Raw genomic sequence first — 19,655 nt, forward strand, 5'->3', positions numbered from 1 at the left:
GGAAGTGTTATGTGTGATAAGGTTAAACACAAAGCCCCCAAGTACTGACAACTGGAACCTTGAAGTGGTGGCGTGCAGGGTGGTTTGAGAGCGTGGCTTCACTGACGCATAGCAGCGCGTAAACGTGTGTCCACGTGTGTCCGGGAAAGAGCCCAGTTCAGTGTCTGCACCACAAGGAAAAGATGCTTAAATCAAGGCAGGGTCAGAGAAACTTGAGACGCGATTTTGTTTTCAGTGTCGTGGTGTAGATCCTGGCTGTGTGCACCGGAGCGTACAGACAGACAGGAGCAGCAAGACAGACACAAGAATGAAAACAGCGATTTCAGCTGCGGTAAGAACTTGTCGCTATGCCATTCTGTCAGCCGGCGGCGTTACCTTTCCTCAGAAGGCAGAATTCACACCACAGGTCTTCTCGGGTCAAGGCCACTGGAAAGTCATTTGAACGTGCAAAGAGAGCTCTTGGGTATTCTTGGGACATTTTCCAGTCTGTTTCCCCCTCAAATCTACCTCATTTATTAACAGTTTTGATAGGCAGGTATTACGTGCCTAAGATGCAGAAGGTGCGCTACTGCATCTGGGGTCTACAGGGATATCCTCAGGAAGCTGCACTTCGGGACCCCAGGGACTCTAAGGTGGGGGAGTGCAGCTGTTACATTTCACCATCTGGGCTGGGGATGCTCATGGTTTGTCCAGGCTCCTTTTAGGAGGTGAGGAATCTCAGGTTTCCAGAGATCTGAGCTGCCTAGGGACTGTCTTCCTGGGACCCAGGTCGTCTAACTGCTTGGTCTCAGAGAAGCTATCCCAATCTCTGAGCAAAGACCTCAGAGGGGACTGTTATCCTACCTGGCAGGAGGGGATTCCAGGGCGTGACCACGGGAAACCCAGGAGCCTGGCACTAGGAGCGGGCCCTTGATTTCTGTCCAATCCCGCCTCCCTTGCGAATCGCACGGACCTCACAGGACCTCACAGGCCTGCATGGAGCGGACCAGCACAGAACGGCCCCTAGTGAAGATGAGTGTTGCCGTGGTACCCTGTCACTCCATCATCAGATGAGACGGGGACACAGTCGTGCAGGAGAGTTGGGGACCACCTGGAGCTGGAGGCAAGGGTTCCAGAAAGACAGGTTGACCTGAGTGGAGGTTGCACCGGGTGGCTGTCCACCCCCACGCCATTGGAGCACTCGGAGCGGTTGAAGCAGACAGTGCAGGCAGGAGACACACGCCAGTCTCTAGGCGGACAACTCCCGGCTGATGGCTGGGTGGTGACAGCAGGATGAGGTGGTTGAGTGGCCATAAAGAGTTTGGACAGAGAGGGTGAGAGAACTGGCAGCCAGCCAGCCCTTGCTTCCTTCCACAGTGCCTGCCAGGGGACATGAGAGCCTTTTGTGTCAGTGAGAGGACCAGATTCCCCATAGTGCTGTTTCCAGGAGAGAGGGGGGAAGAGGGAGAGAGTGTGTGAGAGAGAGAGAGAAAGAGAGAGAGAGAGAGAGAAAGAGAGGGAGAGGAGAGAGGGAGGGAGGGAGAGAAAGAGAGAGTGAGAGAGAGTGAGAGAGAGAGAGGAGAGAGAAAGGAGAGAGAGAGGGAGGGAGAGAGAGAGAGGGAGGGAGAGAAAGAGAGAGAGAGGAAGAGAGAGAGAGAGGGGGAGAGAGGGAGAGACAGAGAGAGAGAGAGAGTAGAGGGAGAGAGGGAGTGAGAGAGGGAGAGAGGGAGAGGAGAGAGGGAGGGAGAGAAAGAGAGAGAGAGAGAGGGGGGAGAGGAGAGAGAGAGTGTGTGAGGGAGGGAGTGAGAGAGAGAGAGAGAAAGAGAGAGAGGGGGGGAGAGAGAGAATTTTAAAGCCACAAAACAAGGCATCAGACATTTCTACGGCAACTGCGTGCCGTGCCAGCCTCTTGTGTTCCAGACCTTTTTAGCATCACTGGAGTCCTAGTGGCTCCTTAGACTGAAATGTTGAGGGCAACTGTGCTGGGTCCATGCCCCGCCCTCTCATCTGCGGCTTCTTGCCCTAATAGGAAACATCGCAGCGAGTTCCCCCCAGGGCCTGATTTGGCATCTGGCTGTCCTGACTCGATCTGGGTTGCTTCCTCCATTCCCTCTCTGCTTGTTTAGACTGCTGGAAAGAGAACCCCTGGCCTGGCTCATGGAGTCCCTTTGTGTTGCCTCCTCCTAGTAAGTTCTGCTCTGGGACAGTGTCAGTGGCCGAGCTGCCCCCTCTGCCTGGTGATACTTTCAGTAGCTCAGTGGGCAGGGGCATACTGTTCTCCCGGGGATTTCTCAGCAGGACTGATGGGTGTCTTAACTCTGGGTCTCAGAAGAGAGGTGATGGCAGTCCGTGGAGGTGCTGGCCAGAAACCCCAGGAGTTTGTGGGACACAGCTGGCACAAGAATTCTGGAGATGTGTAGCAGGCTGGCAGCCCTGGTTTTGGTGTCCATGTAACCCCTTCTCAGGGGCTGGGCCTACGTAATCAGCTTGTCATTCGCATCAGGAAAAGACTTCCTGTGTGCTGAAGGTTGCACCGACATGAATTTCAATTGATCGAGGCTCTTGTATGGACTGTAAATGTTGCATGAAAGAAATCTCATGGTCAGGAATGTTCTCCTCTAGCCTTCAGCTCCATATTACCAGTGTTAACACACACACATGCATTTACACATAGGCACACACATATACAGACAGGTACATACCAAGAATTGTTCATGGATAGATAATGTGTGTGTGTGTGTGTGTATGTGTGTGTATGTGTGTGTGTGTGGTGTGTGTGGTGTGTGTGTGTGTGGTGTGTGTGGTGTGTGTGTGTGTGGTGTGTGTGTGTATGTGTGTGTGTGTGTATGTGTGTGTGGTGTGTGTGTGGTGTGTGTGTGTGGTGTGTGTGTGTGTGTGTGGTGTGTGTGTGGTGTGTGTGTGTGTGTGTGTGTGTGTGTGTGTGTGTGTGTGTGTGTGTGTGTGTGTGTGTGTGTGTGTGTTTGGCAGAGGCCATGCAACCGTGGACTCAAACCTCTGAAGCCATGAACCAAAATAACCCTCTCTAGGAAACAGCCCCATCGTCTCCGTCCCTTTCTGTTCCTGTCAGTCAGAGGGCAGGTCTAAGAAGAGTGTCCCAGGTCATGGCTAATAACCTGTCTGGCCGAGACTGACTATCGATAAGAAGTGTCAACGAATCTGGGACCATGTCTTAAGATAACAATGCCAGCATCATTTAACCTCTTCCTACATCCCAGGGCGACAAATGTTTTCCCCAGGGACCCAGGCTTCCTTTGTGGGTAATGCTGAGCCAGGACAGGCTTCTTTACTTAAAACAATACTCACACTCTGTCTGCGCTAATGGTTGATTCAGCATATGTGTGACTTACGAAGTCCAGTCTGGGTGAATCTCAGGATGCCGGTTGGAATGGTAGGGCAGAATGCTCTTTCTTCTCCGCACTGAGGTATTTGGGTATGAAAACTGGAACGCTGCAGTTGTTTTGTCACCGTGAGGGATGCTGGCCTTGTGAAAAACTCCTATTGTGGGACATAGAGCAGGGAGATAGAAAACACTGGGTTTATAATGCATTATTGGGCCAAGAAATCAAACCAACCCTGAATGACTATTAACAACAACAATAAAACCATTACTAAGACCTTAGCTTGCTCCAGGAACTTTACATGTGTAATCCCTATTAAGTTCCTTGCTATGTGTACTTGGATATTATTCCATCCCACATAATTCCAGGGAGGAAACTGGCCCTTTAAGATTTTACAGAGTGAGGCCAGCAAATGCAGGGCTTGCCTAGGCTCACACACCCAGTGAACCCTGAAGTCAGCAGTAAAACTCAGCAGGCTGACCCGTTAGCCAACACTCATGACCACCGCCCTGCTCTGCCTTTGTGGGCTCTTCCTGCAACTCACTGGAAAATTAAGCCCATTTCAGTTGGTTATGTTCAAAATCAGGGTCCCAGTAAGGAAGCCTTCCCTGAGTGTGGACTGCTCCAGTGTTGTGAGCAGTATTGCCAGGCTGGTGAGGAGGAAGCCATCCACAAGGCTGTCCTATGAGGCCTGTGTCTGGCAGGAAGCTACCCTTGGTACTGGGCGTTTACACACAGGCTCATGTGCTACCCTGTGGGGTGTGGTGCCTGGTAGGCGCATGATAGGCCTGTGGGGAGCCATCAGCCAGACAAAGAACACCTGAGCCCAGGCCACATTCTGCACCGCTTGGGTCCTCGGGAGGCTGGGGAGCGGGCTCAGTTGGGCCAGCCTTCCGTTGTTAAGTGGCCACCTGAATAACCCAAGATGGCTCCTCAAGATCTCTCGGGAATGGACTCCTCAGAACCCCCAGGTCTTTCTTTTCCAGCACTGGGTGCCCCCGGGCCAGGGATGCTCCTGGAAGTTCAAAGTTCTCAATGGCCACTCTGGGCCAGTTGCACGGCACCAGCCATTGTCTGTCTGATGTCTGTGTGTCATCTGTCCCCTCACATGCTTGACTGTTACATCACCTTTTCTGTAGCCAGAGATGCCACCAGGGGACGTCCTTGTAAAATGGGATCTCAGCAGGTGCTTGTGACGCTTTATTTATTTATTTTAACTGAAAAGAGTATTTGTTTTTTGAAAAAAGAGAAGAAGCCACCAGCAGTTCAGCCAAGGCAAAGACAATTTTTCATTTTGTCCAATGTGTGCCTGTCTTTGTCCACATTCGTAAATATTTTTAAATAATCTCCCCACAGAGCGTGCAGACTGTTTTTGTAATCTCGCATTAAAGAACCTTCCCATCTCTTTGTGTAACCACTACCAGACGTTTCCTGGCTGCATAAAACTTGGACATGAAGCTGACATGGTGACCTTAGCAGTTACTGTGTCATTTTTAAGGGGTAAAAGTCTGGGAAGATGGCTCCTGGGTAAAGTGCTTGTTGTGCAAGCGTGGGAACCTGTGTTTGTCTCCTCGATATCACACTACAGGAAAGCCAAGTGCAGCAGCCCACGCCTTCCACCCTAGTGCTGGGCAGAGCCAGATAGATTCTGGGGGTTACTAGCTGACCAGTCTGGATGAGATGCTGAGATCCAGATTTAGTTGGAGACCCTGCCTCAAAAGATAAGAGGCTGAGTGATAGAGGGAGACACTCAAAGTCATCCTCCGGCCATACACATGCACAAACACGTGAGTACACCCCATCGTGTTACACAGGCACACACCATGCAACACGTACTTTTTTAAAAATAGAATGAGCTGGGCAGTGGTAGTGCACACCTTTAAACCCAGCACTCGGAAGGCAGAGGCAGGAGGATCTCTGTGAGTTCGAGGCCAGCCCGGTCTACAGAGCAAGTTCCAATACAGTCTCTAAAGCTACACAGAGAAATTCTGTCTCAGAAAAAAAAAAAAGAATAACAGTGTCATTGGCCACTGTGATTATAACTCCAGGCTTCTCTGATTTCTCTTTCATATTCAGAGTTAATAAGCTCACTTGCCAAGATTCTGCTCTCGTCCAGACTACTAAGGAGGACTGTCCCCCATCAGTCCCTTTCAATGGCCCTCACTCATCAGTCCTTATTAGTTTGCATTCTGAACATGTCACACATTCTCTTACCTTACTGTCTGTGCCGCAGACCCTGAGCGTTACCTGTAGATGAGGAAACGACGTCTTACAGCCCATCTGAGGGATTTGGACCCTGGCATGGGGTCCTGCTGTGCTCACAGTGATGTCCTGCTATCCCTGCCTCCTCCTCTCCAGTGACAGGCTCTGCAGCATTTGCATTCCGCGGGCTGCCTCTCTTGGTACCCGGGAGACTCTTGGGAGTGCGGACGCTGGCCTTCTGTGATGGCATCCATAGCTTTGCCCTTCTCTTGGCCCCCAGAAGGTGCTGTATAAACACTGGCTGGATCCATGTGGGGGCTGGATGAACTGAGTATGTCTTTTAGGAAGGGGCAGTCCTACTTTGGCCAGCTGTAAACTATCAACACTGTCTCCCACAGCTCTGGTTGCTGGAAGTCAGAGAGCAGCCAGCGGGAGTGGTCAGAGCTCATGGGGAACCCTTCCTGCCTCTGTTCACAGAGGACACTGGGAGCTTGTGTGGGTCTCTCTGCCCCCTGAGAGGGCCTGGTTCCTTCATGGGCACCAAACCCAGTACCTCGGCCCAATCATCCCCTAAAGGCTCCGTATGCTGATAGCACCGTCCTGTTGGGGATAAGGTCTCAGCACGTGAACTTGGCGACACGTGCCAAGGGCTCATCCATGGGAAGCAACTTCACACCCGGGAGTGCAGCTTGCAGGTCTGAGATGTTCTGCTGTGACACATCATGTGCATCAACAGTCCTCTGGGGCCTCCCCTGTGACCAAAGGGAAGGCTACAGGGCACACTGGTCTTCTTTCTTCTTGTAGCGTGTGACCATGATTTCGGACCCTGAAGGCAGCTCCTTCTAGAACTCCTGGTGACTGTTTGACAACCTTGGCTCCCACACACTTGCACTTGGGTGGTGGGGACCCAGGACCCCTGCTCTCCCTAGACTCGATAAGCAAAGGGTGATGACACATAGTAGGCATCTCATCAGTTACTCACTAGATGAGTGAATGGGGCTGGGCCAGGAGCCCAGGTATCCCAGCCTAACCTGGTGTCAGTGACATGGTTAAGGAAAAGTGCAGACCTAGGCTCCTTTCTCAGCATCTATAGTGTCCCTGAGAGAACGCCTCTGGGCTTTATCAGCATCCTCCGAGTCCTTGATCACAGAAAGGCTCCTGGCAGCTGCCAGCTTGGGTAGGGCCTCTCTCTGCTTTTAATCTCAGTGCCTCTCCATCCGTGGAAATGTCATCTGGCCAGGTTGTAAATCCTTAGGCAATGGAGGCTGCCTCGTTCTCTTCAGCAAATGTCACTGCTGACCCATCCCCCACTCTGTCACCTACCCGACTGTCCTCAGTGAGGCACAAAGAACAAAGCAGAGGGTTTTAGGGCCTTCACACTGCTCTGGGCCTCCTGCCCACACCCCATGCCCTGTCCTAGGTGTGTCCTGTGGGACTGAAGCCCAGGCTCTGTAATGAGACTCAGAGCATCCTTTGAGGTTAAACTTCTGCTCATGACTAGCATCCCGGGGAGACCCTCAGGGACACCTCAGGTGTCTGTCTCTGCTCTGCAGCTCCCCACGTCTCCACAGTCCCTCCAGGTCCAGAGATGGAGGAGGAAGGGGTAGCAGAGAGCAGAGATCGGCTAACAAGCCCAGGGCAGCTGATGCAATGCCCAGTGCCATTAAAATGAATGGCCGGTTCCAGCTGACGGCCTCCAGCGGCACAATCAACCTCAAGTCAAGGTGAGGCATTGAGAAGGGCGGGGGGTAGGGCTGCTCTCATTTCCCGGTCCTCATCCTCAGGAGGAAGGTCAGTAGGAGCCGCTGACTGAGGGAGAGCTCCGTTAGGTACAGAGATGAATGGTGTCAGTGGCATGCTGGTGTCCCCATAAATGGTGTGGTGTCTTTATGAAGACATCTGAGCTTTTTGCAGAGTTGTTCATTGACCCTTCCTACCACTGGTCCAGAGTGCAGCTATCAAATGTTCAGGTGAACTGCTTTGAAGAACTTTGAGGGTGTCAAGGTGATGGAACGTGAGACCCACTCGGGCTTTCCTCACGACATACACACTGACTGTGACATGGTCTTACCAGTCCCTTGCCAGCCAGGGTGTGAAACTGTGGACCCTGGATGCTCCCTGGATGAACGGCTCAGCACAGTTCCACAGGAAGACACAGCTGTCCTCCAGGCTGGTGCTGGTCTTGGAAGCCAGGGTCTTGACCTTGCTAAGAGGGCATTCCACTGGGCTCTCCAGATCTGTCTCTAGCGTAGTTTTCTTCCTCTCAGACTTTGCTCAAGGGTGACGGTGCTGACAAGCTAACAGGCTGTGGCCAGAGAGAGTGAACCTATTTGCTGCACTAAACGTTGTCCCTAGGCTTTTCATCCAGAAGTGTTTGTGGCTTCACTTGAGGGCTGGAGCTTCCCAGGGTTGAATTTGTCCCTAAGGAAATCCCTCTTTGCTTCATTCTGCCCTGAACCAGACTGTCCTCAAAGGGGCCTGTTTCTAGGGGTGTGGCTTGAACTTCCAAATGGCTGTGCCATAGGATTGGGGCTCCCTTGCCACTGTCTTCCTGTTCCCCAAAGCTTATTTCCAGCCAGGCCCTGAAGATGGATAGCTGTATTCAACCAAGTGATGGAGATATTTAGCTGTCCTTTATCATGACCAATACAACTTAACGACTGCAGAGTCAGCTGTGGGCACGTCTCGAGTGCCCGGGGCAGTTTTACTGTAGCAGCTTCACTGAGGGCAGAGGGGCAATCCTGCCCTTCTCCAAGCTCCAAGAGTCTGTAAGATCTTTCCTGACCCAAACCCATCACCTTCTACTGCTCCCATGTAACAGCCATGAGATGCTGAACCCCACGAGAGTACAAAAGGTGGACTTTTCCAGCTCCCGGGCTCTATTCTTGTAAGCAGAGCCCCCCCTCCTCGAGGGGTCACGCTATGCTTACTTTTTATTTCTGACAGAAATGGGGGAGGGAACGGAGGCAAGTTCTGGGAACTCTGCCCAGTGTTCCACCCCAGGCAAGCCCTCTGGGGACTTCCTTGGGGTGGGAGAGGGGAGTACAGGGCTCTTTCTCCTCCCACTGCCTACCTCAGACCTCATCCCGAGTTCCTTGGGGAAGCTGCGCACAGACACCTCAGCAGGTAGAATCGTGTCATGGCCAGAGGGACTGTGGCGGCAAATTGGCATTGTGTTCTCTGTGACGCTGTGGGAAAGGCCTTCCTCGGGCTGCTCCTGCCTGCCAAGCTCTGTCACAGCCATGGTAAGATGTGTGTTCCACACTCCCATGCCTGCATGCCCGGTGCTATGTAGCACAGAGTCCAGTGTTTGATGGTAGTGTGCTATCATCCTTTCTCTGTGCCGGTTGGTGCTGTGGTCGCCTCCAGGAATAGCATGCCCAGGCCCCAGGCCCCAGAGCCGCGCTGCCCTGCACCATGGAGAAGCTACTACACTGATCCCAAGGACAAAACCATGGACATGAGTTATTGATACAGTCGAGTCTCTCTTCCTTTTTGGTGTGTGTGTGTGTGTGTGTGTGTGTGTGTGTGTGTGTGTGTGTGTGTGTACATAGCTTGTTCTCTCCTTCCACCCTGTGCTGACCTGCGGACTCACGTCAGCAGACTTAGCAGCAAATGTGTGTGTATGTGTGTGTGCGTGTGCGTGTGTGTGTGTGTGTGTGTGTGTGTGTGTGTTTGGGTATATACACAGATATATGTGCAGGTGCTTGTGTGTATGGAGGCCAGAAGAAGATGATAGGCATTCCCTGTTGTTCTCCACCTTGGTTTTTGAAACTGGGCTTCTCACTGAACTTGAAACTCATTGAGTCTAGGCTGGCTGACTGGAGAGCTCCTGGGATCTGCCTGTCTTCATCCTGGTCACTCCTCCTGTCCCTTTTCCCCCACAAACTCTTGTGGATGCTGGGGATTCAAGCGGAGGTCCTCTCGCTTGCACAGCAAATGCTCTTACCCACTGAGCCATCTCCACACTCTGGTGGGGCAGTGCTCTGCATCTGTGGGGCAAATCTCTGCACTCCTGAGTGTGCACTCTCAAGCCTAGCTGCCCATCCCTGTCAGCTGGGGGATGATTGTTTTCTGTGTATGTTTGGTGCTGCGGATGGGACCCAGGGCTTCAGGCACCAGAGTGAGCTGTACCCCAGCCTCTGTTCTGTGGGTTCAGATAAGTAATTCCCAAAGTCGTCCTTGTGCCTTTGAAGACTGGCGTTGGAACTCTAGACTCCACATTTTCATGTGAAAACTACTTTGGATTCTGCCTCCGTTTCTTTTTCTGTCACTGTGATAGAATACCTTGACCAGAGCAACCCAAGGGAGAAAGGACTTATTTTAGCTGACACTCCACGGGACTGTTCATTGTGGCGGTGGAGTCAGGTTCCAGGAGCTTGAGGCAGTGGGTCAGCCTTGCATGTGCAGTCTAAAAGCAGAGTGATGAATGGATACTCGACCACTGCCCATCTCTCTGGCTCCATTTTATCAGTCCAGGACCTTACGCTTGGAGAATGGTCCCACCCACAATTACAAAGAATCTTCCTACATCAGCTAACACAATCAAGAAAATACCCCGGCCGGGTGTTGGTGGCGCACACCTTTTATCCCAGCACTCGGGAGGCAGATGCAGGCAGATCTCTGTGAGTTCGAGGCCAGCCCGGTCTACAGAGCGAGTTCCAGGACAGCCTCCACAGAAATATAGAGAAACCCTGTCTCAGAAAAAAACCAAAAATATGAAAATACCCTACAGGCATACCCAGAGACCTGTGTCTGTCAGCTTGGCAGCTTTGATTAGCCTCTATTGATGCCTAACTTGAGCTGGGCATGATGGGACTTCGTGTAATCCCAACATTTGGGATACAGAGGTGGAGATTTCAAATTGGTAGCATAGGCTATATAATATACTCTGTGGGGGGAAGAATCCCTCTTTTAGAGATGTTTTTCTAGGCAGGAAGAGAGAAGGGAGGCCATAGCACCAGGAGCAGAGAGAGGGTCATAGGCCACAGTGAGTAGCAATGGGTGGGGTGACTCGTGGATATATGAGTATCATTATGGATGACTAGCTGGACGTGGTGACACACACCTGTAGTTCCAGCGCTTGCAGGGTAGAGACGGGGGGGTCAGGGTTTCAAGGGCAGCCTGGCTACGTGCGATTCTGTCTTAAAGAAAAGTATCCCCGCTTTGTCTGTGTCAGGGAGTTGCGTGTGTACACATACATGTTTGCCATGTTTGTGGAGGCACCAGCCATGAAGCCTGCAGGCCTGAGTTTCATTCCCAGAATTTCCATGGTGGAATGAGAGAATCGATTCTTGCACGTTGTCCTCTGGTCTCTATACAAATGCAGTGGCATGTGTGTCTCCTACTAAATAAATGTTTAAACAAAAGCAGCGTAGGTAGAGAGGGTGGCGTGCGCTGAGCGCACTAGCTCTGCAGTAACCGCATCTGTGTTATTTTCACTTAATATTTTCTCCCACGCATTCCATTTCCTCTCCCACCATCTTTTTACATCTGCAGGCTTCTCTTGTGCAACGCTGTCAGCCTGTTCCCCACACATGACGCACCACCAGCAGCAGCAGAGGATGGTGCCATGTGCTTCTTAAGTCCCCAGTGTCCCTGTCACCTCTCAGAGGTCGTGGTCTCCTTCTAGTGATGTGCAGGACCCCCCCCCCGCTAACACCTGCTGTCAGCCTCACTTCCCAGAGGCTCCTTTCCCATCGCATCCCCAGGGCTCTGCTTTCTGCAGCTTAGGCGGAACCACATCCCAGCATCCAGAGTCCTCCAGTGACCCAGCTGGTCCTCGTCCTCACGTCAGCCACGTTCATGCCACCACTGCTGCCTAAACTCACCTCCCTCTCCCCACTGGATACGGCGGGTCTCTCCTCCCAGGTCACTCATCTCCCCTTCCCTAACTCTGAACAGGCCTCGAATCTTCCCAGTGGAGTGGGAGCGCCTGTGGCACTGCAGGCTGCAAGGACAGGACTGTGCTAGTGCCTGACGCAGCTAACACAGACTTGCAAAGGGTGGCCTTGCCTCGTCACCCAGAAAGGAGAGCCCTCAGGCACCGTGTGCCCCCGCTGGACTGTCCATTCTGTGAAGACAAGAGCGTGGCGGCTTTACAGCTCCCACAGGACGGCCATGCTCTGTGCTAGGTCTGTGTGGTTGGTGCCAGGGCAGCTTCCTGGTTGTCAGGCTGGAGGGGCTTCATCGTTCCTCAGGATGACAGGGCTGCTTGGAGACGCGCAGACTCCTGGGCACTTGAGGCATGCTGGGGTGTTGGAGAGCCTGGGCACTGTGTCTGTGACAATGCTACAGGAGGTGCTATGGCATCTGACAATACGCAGTGCAAGATTTCTTCTGTGTCCTCCACAGCCCACTGGCTGTGGGAGAGGAACTGTGTCCTTATTGGAGACCTAAAAGGAAAGGAGATGGGGAGATGGGGGAGGGCCTTCATTGGGGGCAGCCGTTCAGATGGGGAGGAGCGTGGGGAGGAGCATGAGGGTCAGGGTGAGAAATCAGCAGCAGGACTCAGTTTCCCTCAGCCTTGAGCTTAGGCGTTAGGGCAGGCCGGAGTAGAACCTGTGTTCTGAATCGAGTAGGAGCTAGCAAGGGAAAGGGGTGGGGTAGGCGAGAAACTAAGTTCAGTGGGAAGTGAATGGACAGCCTCAGTGTCCTCGACGGCGGGAACAGAGAGAACTGGGGTCATGAGAATGGTCACAGTCCATGGGCCAACTTCCCAAATGTCTCAATTTAGATCCCGGCCTGCTTTTGACAGGTCCTCGACCCTTGGGGTCAGAGTAGGGTCAGCCCATTATTGTGACCTTGAGCAACATACTTAATTCCCAAGTCTCTATATGTACGATAAAGTGGAAGGCCGAACACCTGCCCCCAAAGTGGTTGTGTCCTAACCCCTACACCTGTGCTACGTGAACTTACGTGATGCAAGGGACCCTGAGACATGATGAATCAGGGGATCTTGAGAGATGAGACAGGCAGGAGCCCCAACGTTCAGGGATGGGCTTACCCGAGCGTGTCCTCCCATAAGGCAGGCCGGAGGACCGGGTTCAGGGAGGAGAGGACAGCAAGGACAGGGTGCTATGCTGCTGACTCGGCCACTGAGCAAAGAGCCATGAATTAAGACCACAGGCAACTACCGGAAGCTGGGGCGACAGGAAGTGGTACCCCCACACTAGCCCAGGAACCTCATTCAGACTTCCCTGACCTCCAAAGCAGAGGAAGGGTGCATTTGCGTGGTGGAAGCCACTAAGCTTATGGTAACTGCTGTGAGAGCCCCCAGGGAGCAGTCACAGGGAGAACAGGCAGAGCCATTCTTGGGGTGGGAACCTCAAAGCTCACATCAGAGAAGAGCTATAGCCAAGCATGGTTCAGTAAACAACAGCATCTTCAACAGGGGTAAGACAGAGGTGGAAGGGAGGGAGGGGAGGGGCGAGGAGAGGGAGGAAAGGGAAGGGACTGGGAAGAGGGAAAGGAAGGGAAAACCCCCCAGGTAGCTCTCCTTCCTACACCCCTCCCCTGGGGTTGGAACGGTTGTGGGAACATCAGGGATGCTCTAAGACTGTCTGGCTGCCATCCGGCACTCGGTCCACGGGCCCCAGGTCCCAGTCCTGTCTTCTAGCCATCAGCACATGAGCTGAGATTACCTCCTGGCTCTCTTCCCCCATCTCTGGAATTCAACCTCTGAGGCTGACTTTTGGGTCACCCAATGACTCCTGTTTTCCAGAAGCCACAGGCTTGGGTCCTATCGGGCCCCGTGTCAAACCTCCTCCAGGTGGTGTCCTAATCTCTTCAGTTTGGAGACACACTGAGGTTAGGACCTGAGCAGGACAGAGCCCCGAGGACAGGGTGCAGGACCTCCCCGCTTCTCTCTGAGCACTGGAGGCCGAGCAGTGGTGGACTGCAGCCTTGTAGCCTCCCCTGAAGCTGTCCCCTCTGGCCTCCCACAGGTACGTTCGTCTCCGCCTTCACTGTGCTGTGTGGGGCCCGCACTGACCTCCCAGACAGGCACGTGTGCTGCGTCTTCTGGCTGAATATCGCTGCGGCCCTAATTCAGGTGCTCACGGCCATCGTCATGGTGGGCTGGATCATGAGCATCTTTTGGGGCATGGACATGGTCATCCTTGCCAGTGAGTAATGGCTGGTGTGGCTGAGGGCAGAGAGGGGTGGGGTCTGGTCAGGGTGCCAGAGCTGTGGAGGAGCCTAGGAACAGGAGGCCTGCACTTGTAGGACCTCTCACCCCAAAGACACCCGTGTCCTTGGACACAGCCTCCAAGGGCATGCCTGTCCCTGTTGCCACGGCCACCTGTCGCAGAGCCCTCTCTCTGCCATGCCAGGCCTGCAGCGTGGGTCTCCAAAGGAGGGCCCTCCCCAGCAAAGACACCACTTTCCACACTTGTGGAGGAAGCGGCTCTCCCACTGAACCTGGGTGAGCTGGTGTACTCAGAATGAGGTCGACCTCTTTCTTGGCCCATGGTTGTGTGTCAGCATCACAGTTTCTAGAGGAAGAGCAAGGCCACACACTGTCTTCACCTGCAGGAAACCATGTAGTTGTGGTTTTAGACCTGAACGACTCCTCACTGGGTTAAACCACACTCTTTGGTTGGTTGGTGCCGAAGTCTTACAAGCTCTCACTGTCTTTGAAGGTGTCAATGAATCATCTAATGTTAATGCAGAATCAGCTTAGGCACAAAAGTGTTTTGTGGAAGTATCTAAAGTGACAAAATCAAATTTACCAAAGACGGATGATCATTTAAAAATAACCTGGCAGAATCGTCAATCAGACAGCACCTGTCTGGAACAGCTGTTTCCCTGTACCCCCTTTCCTGTTCCTCCCGCACTGGGGGGTGGCCTCAGTAACTGGGGCCACATCTTCTCAGTCACTTTGTTGTTTGTGCCCGTCCCAACATGCTGCCCCTCACTGGGTTCTCAGGCTGAATTGCCAGTGTATAGGGAGGCTGTGCCAGGTGAGAACCCGAGAGGCAGGAGAAGCCAAGATACAGAGGCCACAGGATGACCTATAACAGTTTAGAATGATCTAGAACTTACTCAGCCTCAACTGGGGTTCCTTGGAAGATGCAGGAAACTCAGGCACACACAATGCTAGGACCAGAGTCAGTGACTAAACAAATCACCCCCACAGAGAAAGTTAAAGTGCTAGAGCTGGTGGGACTCGGTGTGGATGGCCAGGGTGCCAGACTTGACAGCAGGTCTTCACAGAATTCAGACAGGAAGTCAGTGGGCTGGACTTTCAGGATGTCCCATAGGTAGACAGGGTGGGAGGGAGCACCAGGTGGCAGTTGGGGAATACCCCTTTCTGCTGGGAAGAGCCTCAGGTCAAGGTGAACCGTACAGCTCACCCCACATCTGATGACCCCTTCACTGGACCTCACTCCCACTGTTGGATTCCCAGGAACCACTAAGCCACTTCCCCAGGGATGTATGGGTCATATGCGGGGCCCCAGGTCCCATTCCCAGTTAGATCCTAGGAGGTGCGGCCTCTTTAGAAGGCCCGGGAAGGCTATACCAGCCTCACACTCCTGATTTCTTGGCTCTGTAAGCAAGCATTGGGAGTCAGCGGTGTTGGGACTCTAACAAGAGAGTTAGTCATCTCTCTGTTATTGTAACTAACACCCGGGACTAATGGGACCAACGTACCAAATGCAACAACTAAGCCAAAAGACTTCCCATTAGGGGGTCAACCCTTACACATGGGCCTTCAGGGAACATTCCGGACAGCAAAGAATGTGCCAAACTAAGGCCTCAATAAATGTGTGTTGATGCCAGATCTGATTCCCACAGCTTCCTGAATCTAGGTGCTCTTTGGCTCACTGAACTCATAACATGCCAGGACTACCGTGTCAAAAATGAGCTCAGGACCCCACGTAACACGTCTTAAACTTGCAATGTCGTGAGTTGAAGCACTGTAAGCCATCAATCTGTGCTTGTCTTTGGTCCTCCTTAATCCCCAGGAACAGGGGTCTAGACCAAAGTCATAAGTTTAAGAACATTCCTGCTAGCCCTAGATGAGACAACACAGATCCCAAGACGTGCAGACGGGGGCCCATGCCGTCCCTCCCTGCCTGTCTTCCAGGCTACTGACTTGACCGGAACTCCGTGGGCTGGTGTAGGAGCTATAATCTGATGTAGGATATACTGATGTCAGGGTCTCCAGCCCAGCTCTTCCCTCTCGCCCTCTAGGCTCCCTTGTGTGTTTGTCAGCCCCTGTATCCAGGGGTTCTGGCTTGGTACCAAATTTTTGCCATGATTTTTGAGGGGGCTGCAGAAGAAAAGCAGTCCCTGCCTCCTCTTCCCGGACTGCCAGATACACACCCATCCATCTCAACAGCTGTTGCCTTTTCACTTATTCTAAAAGTTGCGCTGACCCCCAAAAGACGGATGCCCTCTTCTCATGAGATGGGCTAGGGCTGCACTGAGCAGCCATGTTTGCGGAGGTGTCTCTGGGTGGCCCTTTAGAAGGGAACAGCTGCAACTGACTTTGTCCCAGGAACAGTTGGGTAGAGGGTTGTTCCTCTGACATCACTCACATAAAGAAAAAAACAAAACAAAGCACAGGTTGGGTTGCACATGGCACCGTGGCCACCAGCAAACACAGCATCAAATAAAAACTTCTGAGAAGGATCCAAGAGTTGTCTGAACATAGACGCTCCATCTATGTAATGATAATGAGCAGCACATAGCAGCTTGTCTTGATCACTGGTCAGTACTTGCCTGGTGGCTCTCCTGACTGTTCTTTCTATTGCTACACCAGCAGCAGACACTGATAATCATTTTTGACATTTGTCTCAGCACAAGGCTCCGGGCAGCCATTGCCGATTGACCTAAGATGTCTGCGGGACGTTTTCCATCCTCAGGTCTTTCCCAAAGCAGCAGGCTTTATAAATGTGGGTCCAGTCCATAGAAACTACTAATCATGTAGCTCGGACAGAGCTGGGCTGGAACCAGGGCCGGTCACTGCAGTGTCTTTAGTTCCTCAGTCATACCTGTCCCCTCTGTACCCTCTAAATCATCCAGGACACACCCTGAGAGCATGGGCTGGGAGCGGGAGTGAAGACAGGAGGTGAGCAGGGGTGTGGGCGTGGTTGAGGGGGGCACTGGGCAGACGGGGCCAGGACAGTGGGACTGGCTGCCGGCCACAGGGACTGCTCACCGGGAGGACTAGGCCCACCTTGGCTGAAGCCCTGCCTCTGCAGGACCTTTGGTAGCAGCCCCCCCCCACCTGAGGTTCCCAGCTCTTCGGCTTCTGTGTTGAGACCGTTTCTCTTTCTCTCTCCTCTTCCTTCTGCCGCCTTGCATCTCTGCTGCTGCAGTCTCCCAAGGTGAGTCTGTTAGTAGATGTATGCCCTGTCTCCTGCACAGGTACTCCACCCTCGATTGGCTAGTGGGTGACTGCGTTTTGAGCTTTCCTCTGGAAAGGAGAGTGCCTAGCATAGCAGGTCCCTAATGTCTCTGCCATCTTTGGCTACTCATGCCACTCTCATTACTTCCGTTGCTCCTAGGCCCCTGACCATCACTGGTTTGTTGGCACCCAAGATTGGCAGGTGACCCCCTACATAGCAAGGGACCCGGCTGGGGCTCCTGTCCTTCCTCCATAGACCAAGATAACTGGCAGAGGCCCAGTTTAGTCCACCCTTCCCTGCCATCTCAGCTCTGTAATCTCACCCAATCAGATTAGCAACAATTCCCTCACCCCGTCAATGGTCCAATGGGGGGGCATGAAGCACTCGTCAGTGCATATGAGGGCCTGGGCTTCATCTCTGACACTGGAAAACAAAAACTGCAGTATCAGCAATGATGCTCTGAAGAGTTGGTGTGCTCCAGCCCCGCTCCTGTCCCAGCTACCCAGCTGGTGGAACACATGTCACACAGCTGTTCCGTTCTCGGGCGGCCAACCTCATCCTTCCTTCCCTCCCCCTCCCTTCCTCCCTCCCTCCCTCCCTCCCTCCCTCCCTCCCTTCCTTCCCTCCCCCTCCCTTCCTACCTCCTTCCCTCCCTCCCAACCTCATCCTTCCTTCCCTCCCCCTCCCTTCCTCCCTCCCTCCCTCCCTCCCAACCTCATCCTTCCTTCCCTCCCCTCCCTCCCTCCCTCCCTCCCTTCCTTCCCTCCCCTCCCTCCCTCCCTCCCTTCCCTCCCCCTCCCTTCCTACCTCTCTTCCTTCCTACCTTCCTTCCTTCCTTCCTTCATCCATCCCTCCCTCTTTCCTCCCAGCCTTGCCTGTAAATAGATCTTTACTGTTCACTGTAAAAATAAGGTCTTCATAGCGTAAACAAGGTCCTGCATATCCTGGTCTGGGGCCATGTTGGACACCCCTAAGGGGAGGGTCCCCTAACCACCTCTCCTCCTTCCTTACAGGGTACAAGGATCAAGGTATCCCACAGCAGCTGTGAGCCTCCAGGACCTCCCGGAGAAGTTCAAGGTCCTGTGAGGGTTGCACCAGGTGGCTTTGGGCACAAAGACCTTCACGTGTTCCCTTCTGCCATTTCTCAGATTGGGGTGGAAAGGGAGTATTTCAAAAATATTATTTACTTTGAAGAACACACCTGCTTTTCTCAGCAGGGTCTGAGGCCAACTTCTCTCCCTGCCCCAGAAGTGCATGGGAGGAACAGGGCCAAAACTTGAGGACTGGGCTAGAGGCCGGATATTGACCAAGCACCAGAGTGCTGGGCAATGCTAATCCAACTGCACACTGCACAGGCACCCAGGCCTGTCAGGATGGGCTGCAGTGGGCACTGTGCAGATGATTGGGCACTCTCCCAGGCATTAGGACTTCATGGAACACTTCCGCTGGGTCCTCATCCCTTTGCTCAGCCATGTGGTCCCCTGCATCTGCTCTGTGGTCTCCCAGGGGGCAGTATTAGGGCAGAGGTTACAAGGTGGCCAGGTGGTAGCCTAGCGTGGGAAGGTCCTTGGGTCCCCACAGGTGTCTGATGACACCCCAGCCTTTCAGTTAATGGCTGTGTGTGATCTCTGCTTCCCAGAGGCTGGGGTAGCACCAGCTCCTGCGCTGGGATGATATTGCTAGAATTTCAGATGCCTGTATGCAAAATGGCCAGACTGAGTTGTGAGTGACTGCAGACCAGCAGCCTTCTTGGATGCATTTACTACTGTTTCTGGTCCCCTCTCCTTCTGACGTCCACATGTTTCTGAATCCAGATGGTTTGGTTTGAGGAAGGTGATGGCATCCATTCATTGCTATTTCCTAACACCAGAGCTGAGTCTGGGCTTCCCACCCACCACCAAGCATGTGGATATCTCTAGAGAGTCCTGCGAATAGGCAGATGCCTTGGGACCCATGAAAGGTAAATACCCTGGCCTGTTCAGGTCTCCTGAGCAAGTCCCAGGGGACATCGGAGACTCATCTGTATTTGAAGTGTGGAAAGAGTAACATCGTGAGGGGGACTGTATCCAACCTGGAATTCATACATGCTGCAAGAAGATGTGTTGTGAGGCTGAAGCTGTTGGCATGACGTGTGGACCTTTGTGCCTCTTCCAGAAGCAAACCTAGGAGTGATGCACCAGTCCAGAGCTAGATCCTTACTAGAGGGAGAAACCAACAGAAGGTTTGCGGGCACCAGTCTGAAATGAAGAGAAAGGCGATCCAAAATTACAGTGATGGTGTGGCTATTTGCATCTCTCCTCATTCTCCTTCTAACGTAGGAGGCGCTAACGTGTGGGACAGGCCCAGAGCTCAGTTCCCAGCCGCACTGGCCTGGAGCCATCAGCGGGTCCCACTTGGAGACTCTCTTCTGTAGCAGAGGCTCTGTCACAGCGTGGCCAGGTCATAGAAAGGAGCTGTCCACTTTCTGCCTTGGTGGATGGAGGCTCCTGGGAAGCAGCTCCCATTTCTCTGGGGTTCTAGCCCCTATCAGGCTTCTTAATTGCAGTCTTTGGGAGCAGACCCCTCCCAAGACTGGACAGCCCCTGACATCATGAAGAGATGTAGACCTGTGACTACTCACCCTTGGCTCTGATTCTAGACTAGTTTTCCCATCCTACCCTGTGTCTACCCATTAGTTTCTTTCAGGGCTGTGTAGATCGAGTTGCACCTTTGAATGCCGGCCAGGGTCCTGTATCTCCCTGTGTCTCTTTCTGTTGCT

The 19,655-nt window shown here is 53.1% G+C and overlaps 1 protein-coding gene across 2 annotated transcripts in view; it reads left to right on the top strand.

Moving 5' to 3' along the window:
* The window catches only part of Stum (stum, mechanosensory transduction mediator homolog), a 41,108-nt gene extending 21,926 nt beyond the window's left edge, over positions 1-19,182 (top strand). The window contains exons 2-4 of one of the 2 annotated variants that reach the window (XM_005078139.4): positions 13,487-13,666; positions 16,868-16,876; positions 17,911-19,182. In XM_005078139.4, the coding sequence (XP_005078196.1) occupies positions 13,487-13,666; positions 16,868-16,876; positions 17,911-17,945 (224 nt within the window). In that variant the 3' untranslated portion in view covers positions 17,946-19,182. The remainder of the gene's footprint in view (positions 1-13,486; positions 13,667-16,867; positions 16,877-17,910) is intronic. The other variant, XM_021231923.2, reaches the window with a different exon arrangement.
* Positions 19,183-19,655: the final 473 nt, after the last annotated feature.

This window comes from Mesocricetus auratus, unplaced genomic scaffold (assembly GCF_017639785.1).
Source record: "Mesocricetus auratus isolate SY011 unplaced genomic scaffold, BCM_Maur_2.0 Super-Scaffold_100676, whole genome shotgun sequence".
Lineage (NCBI taxonomy): Eukaryota > Metazoa > Chordata > Mammalia > Rodentia > Cricetidae > Mesocricetus > Mesocricetus auratus.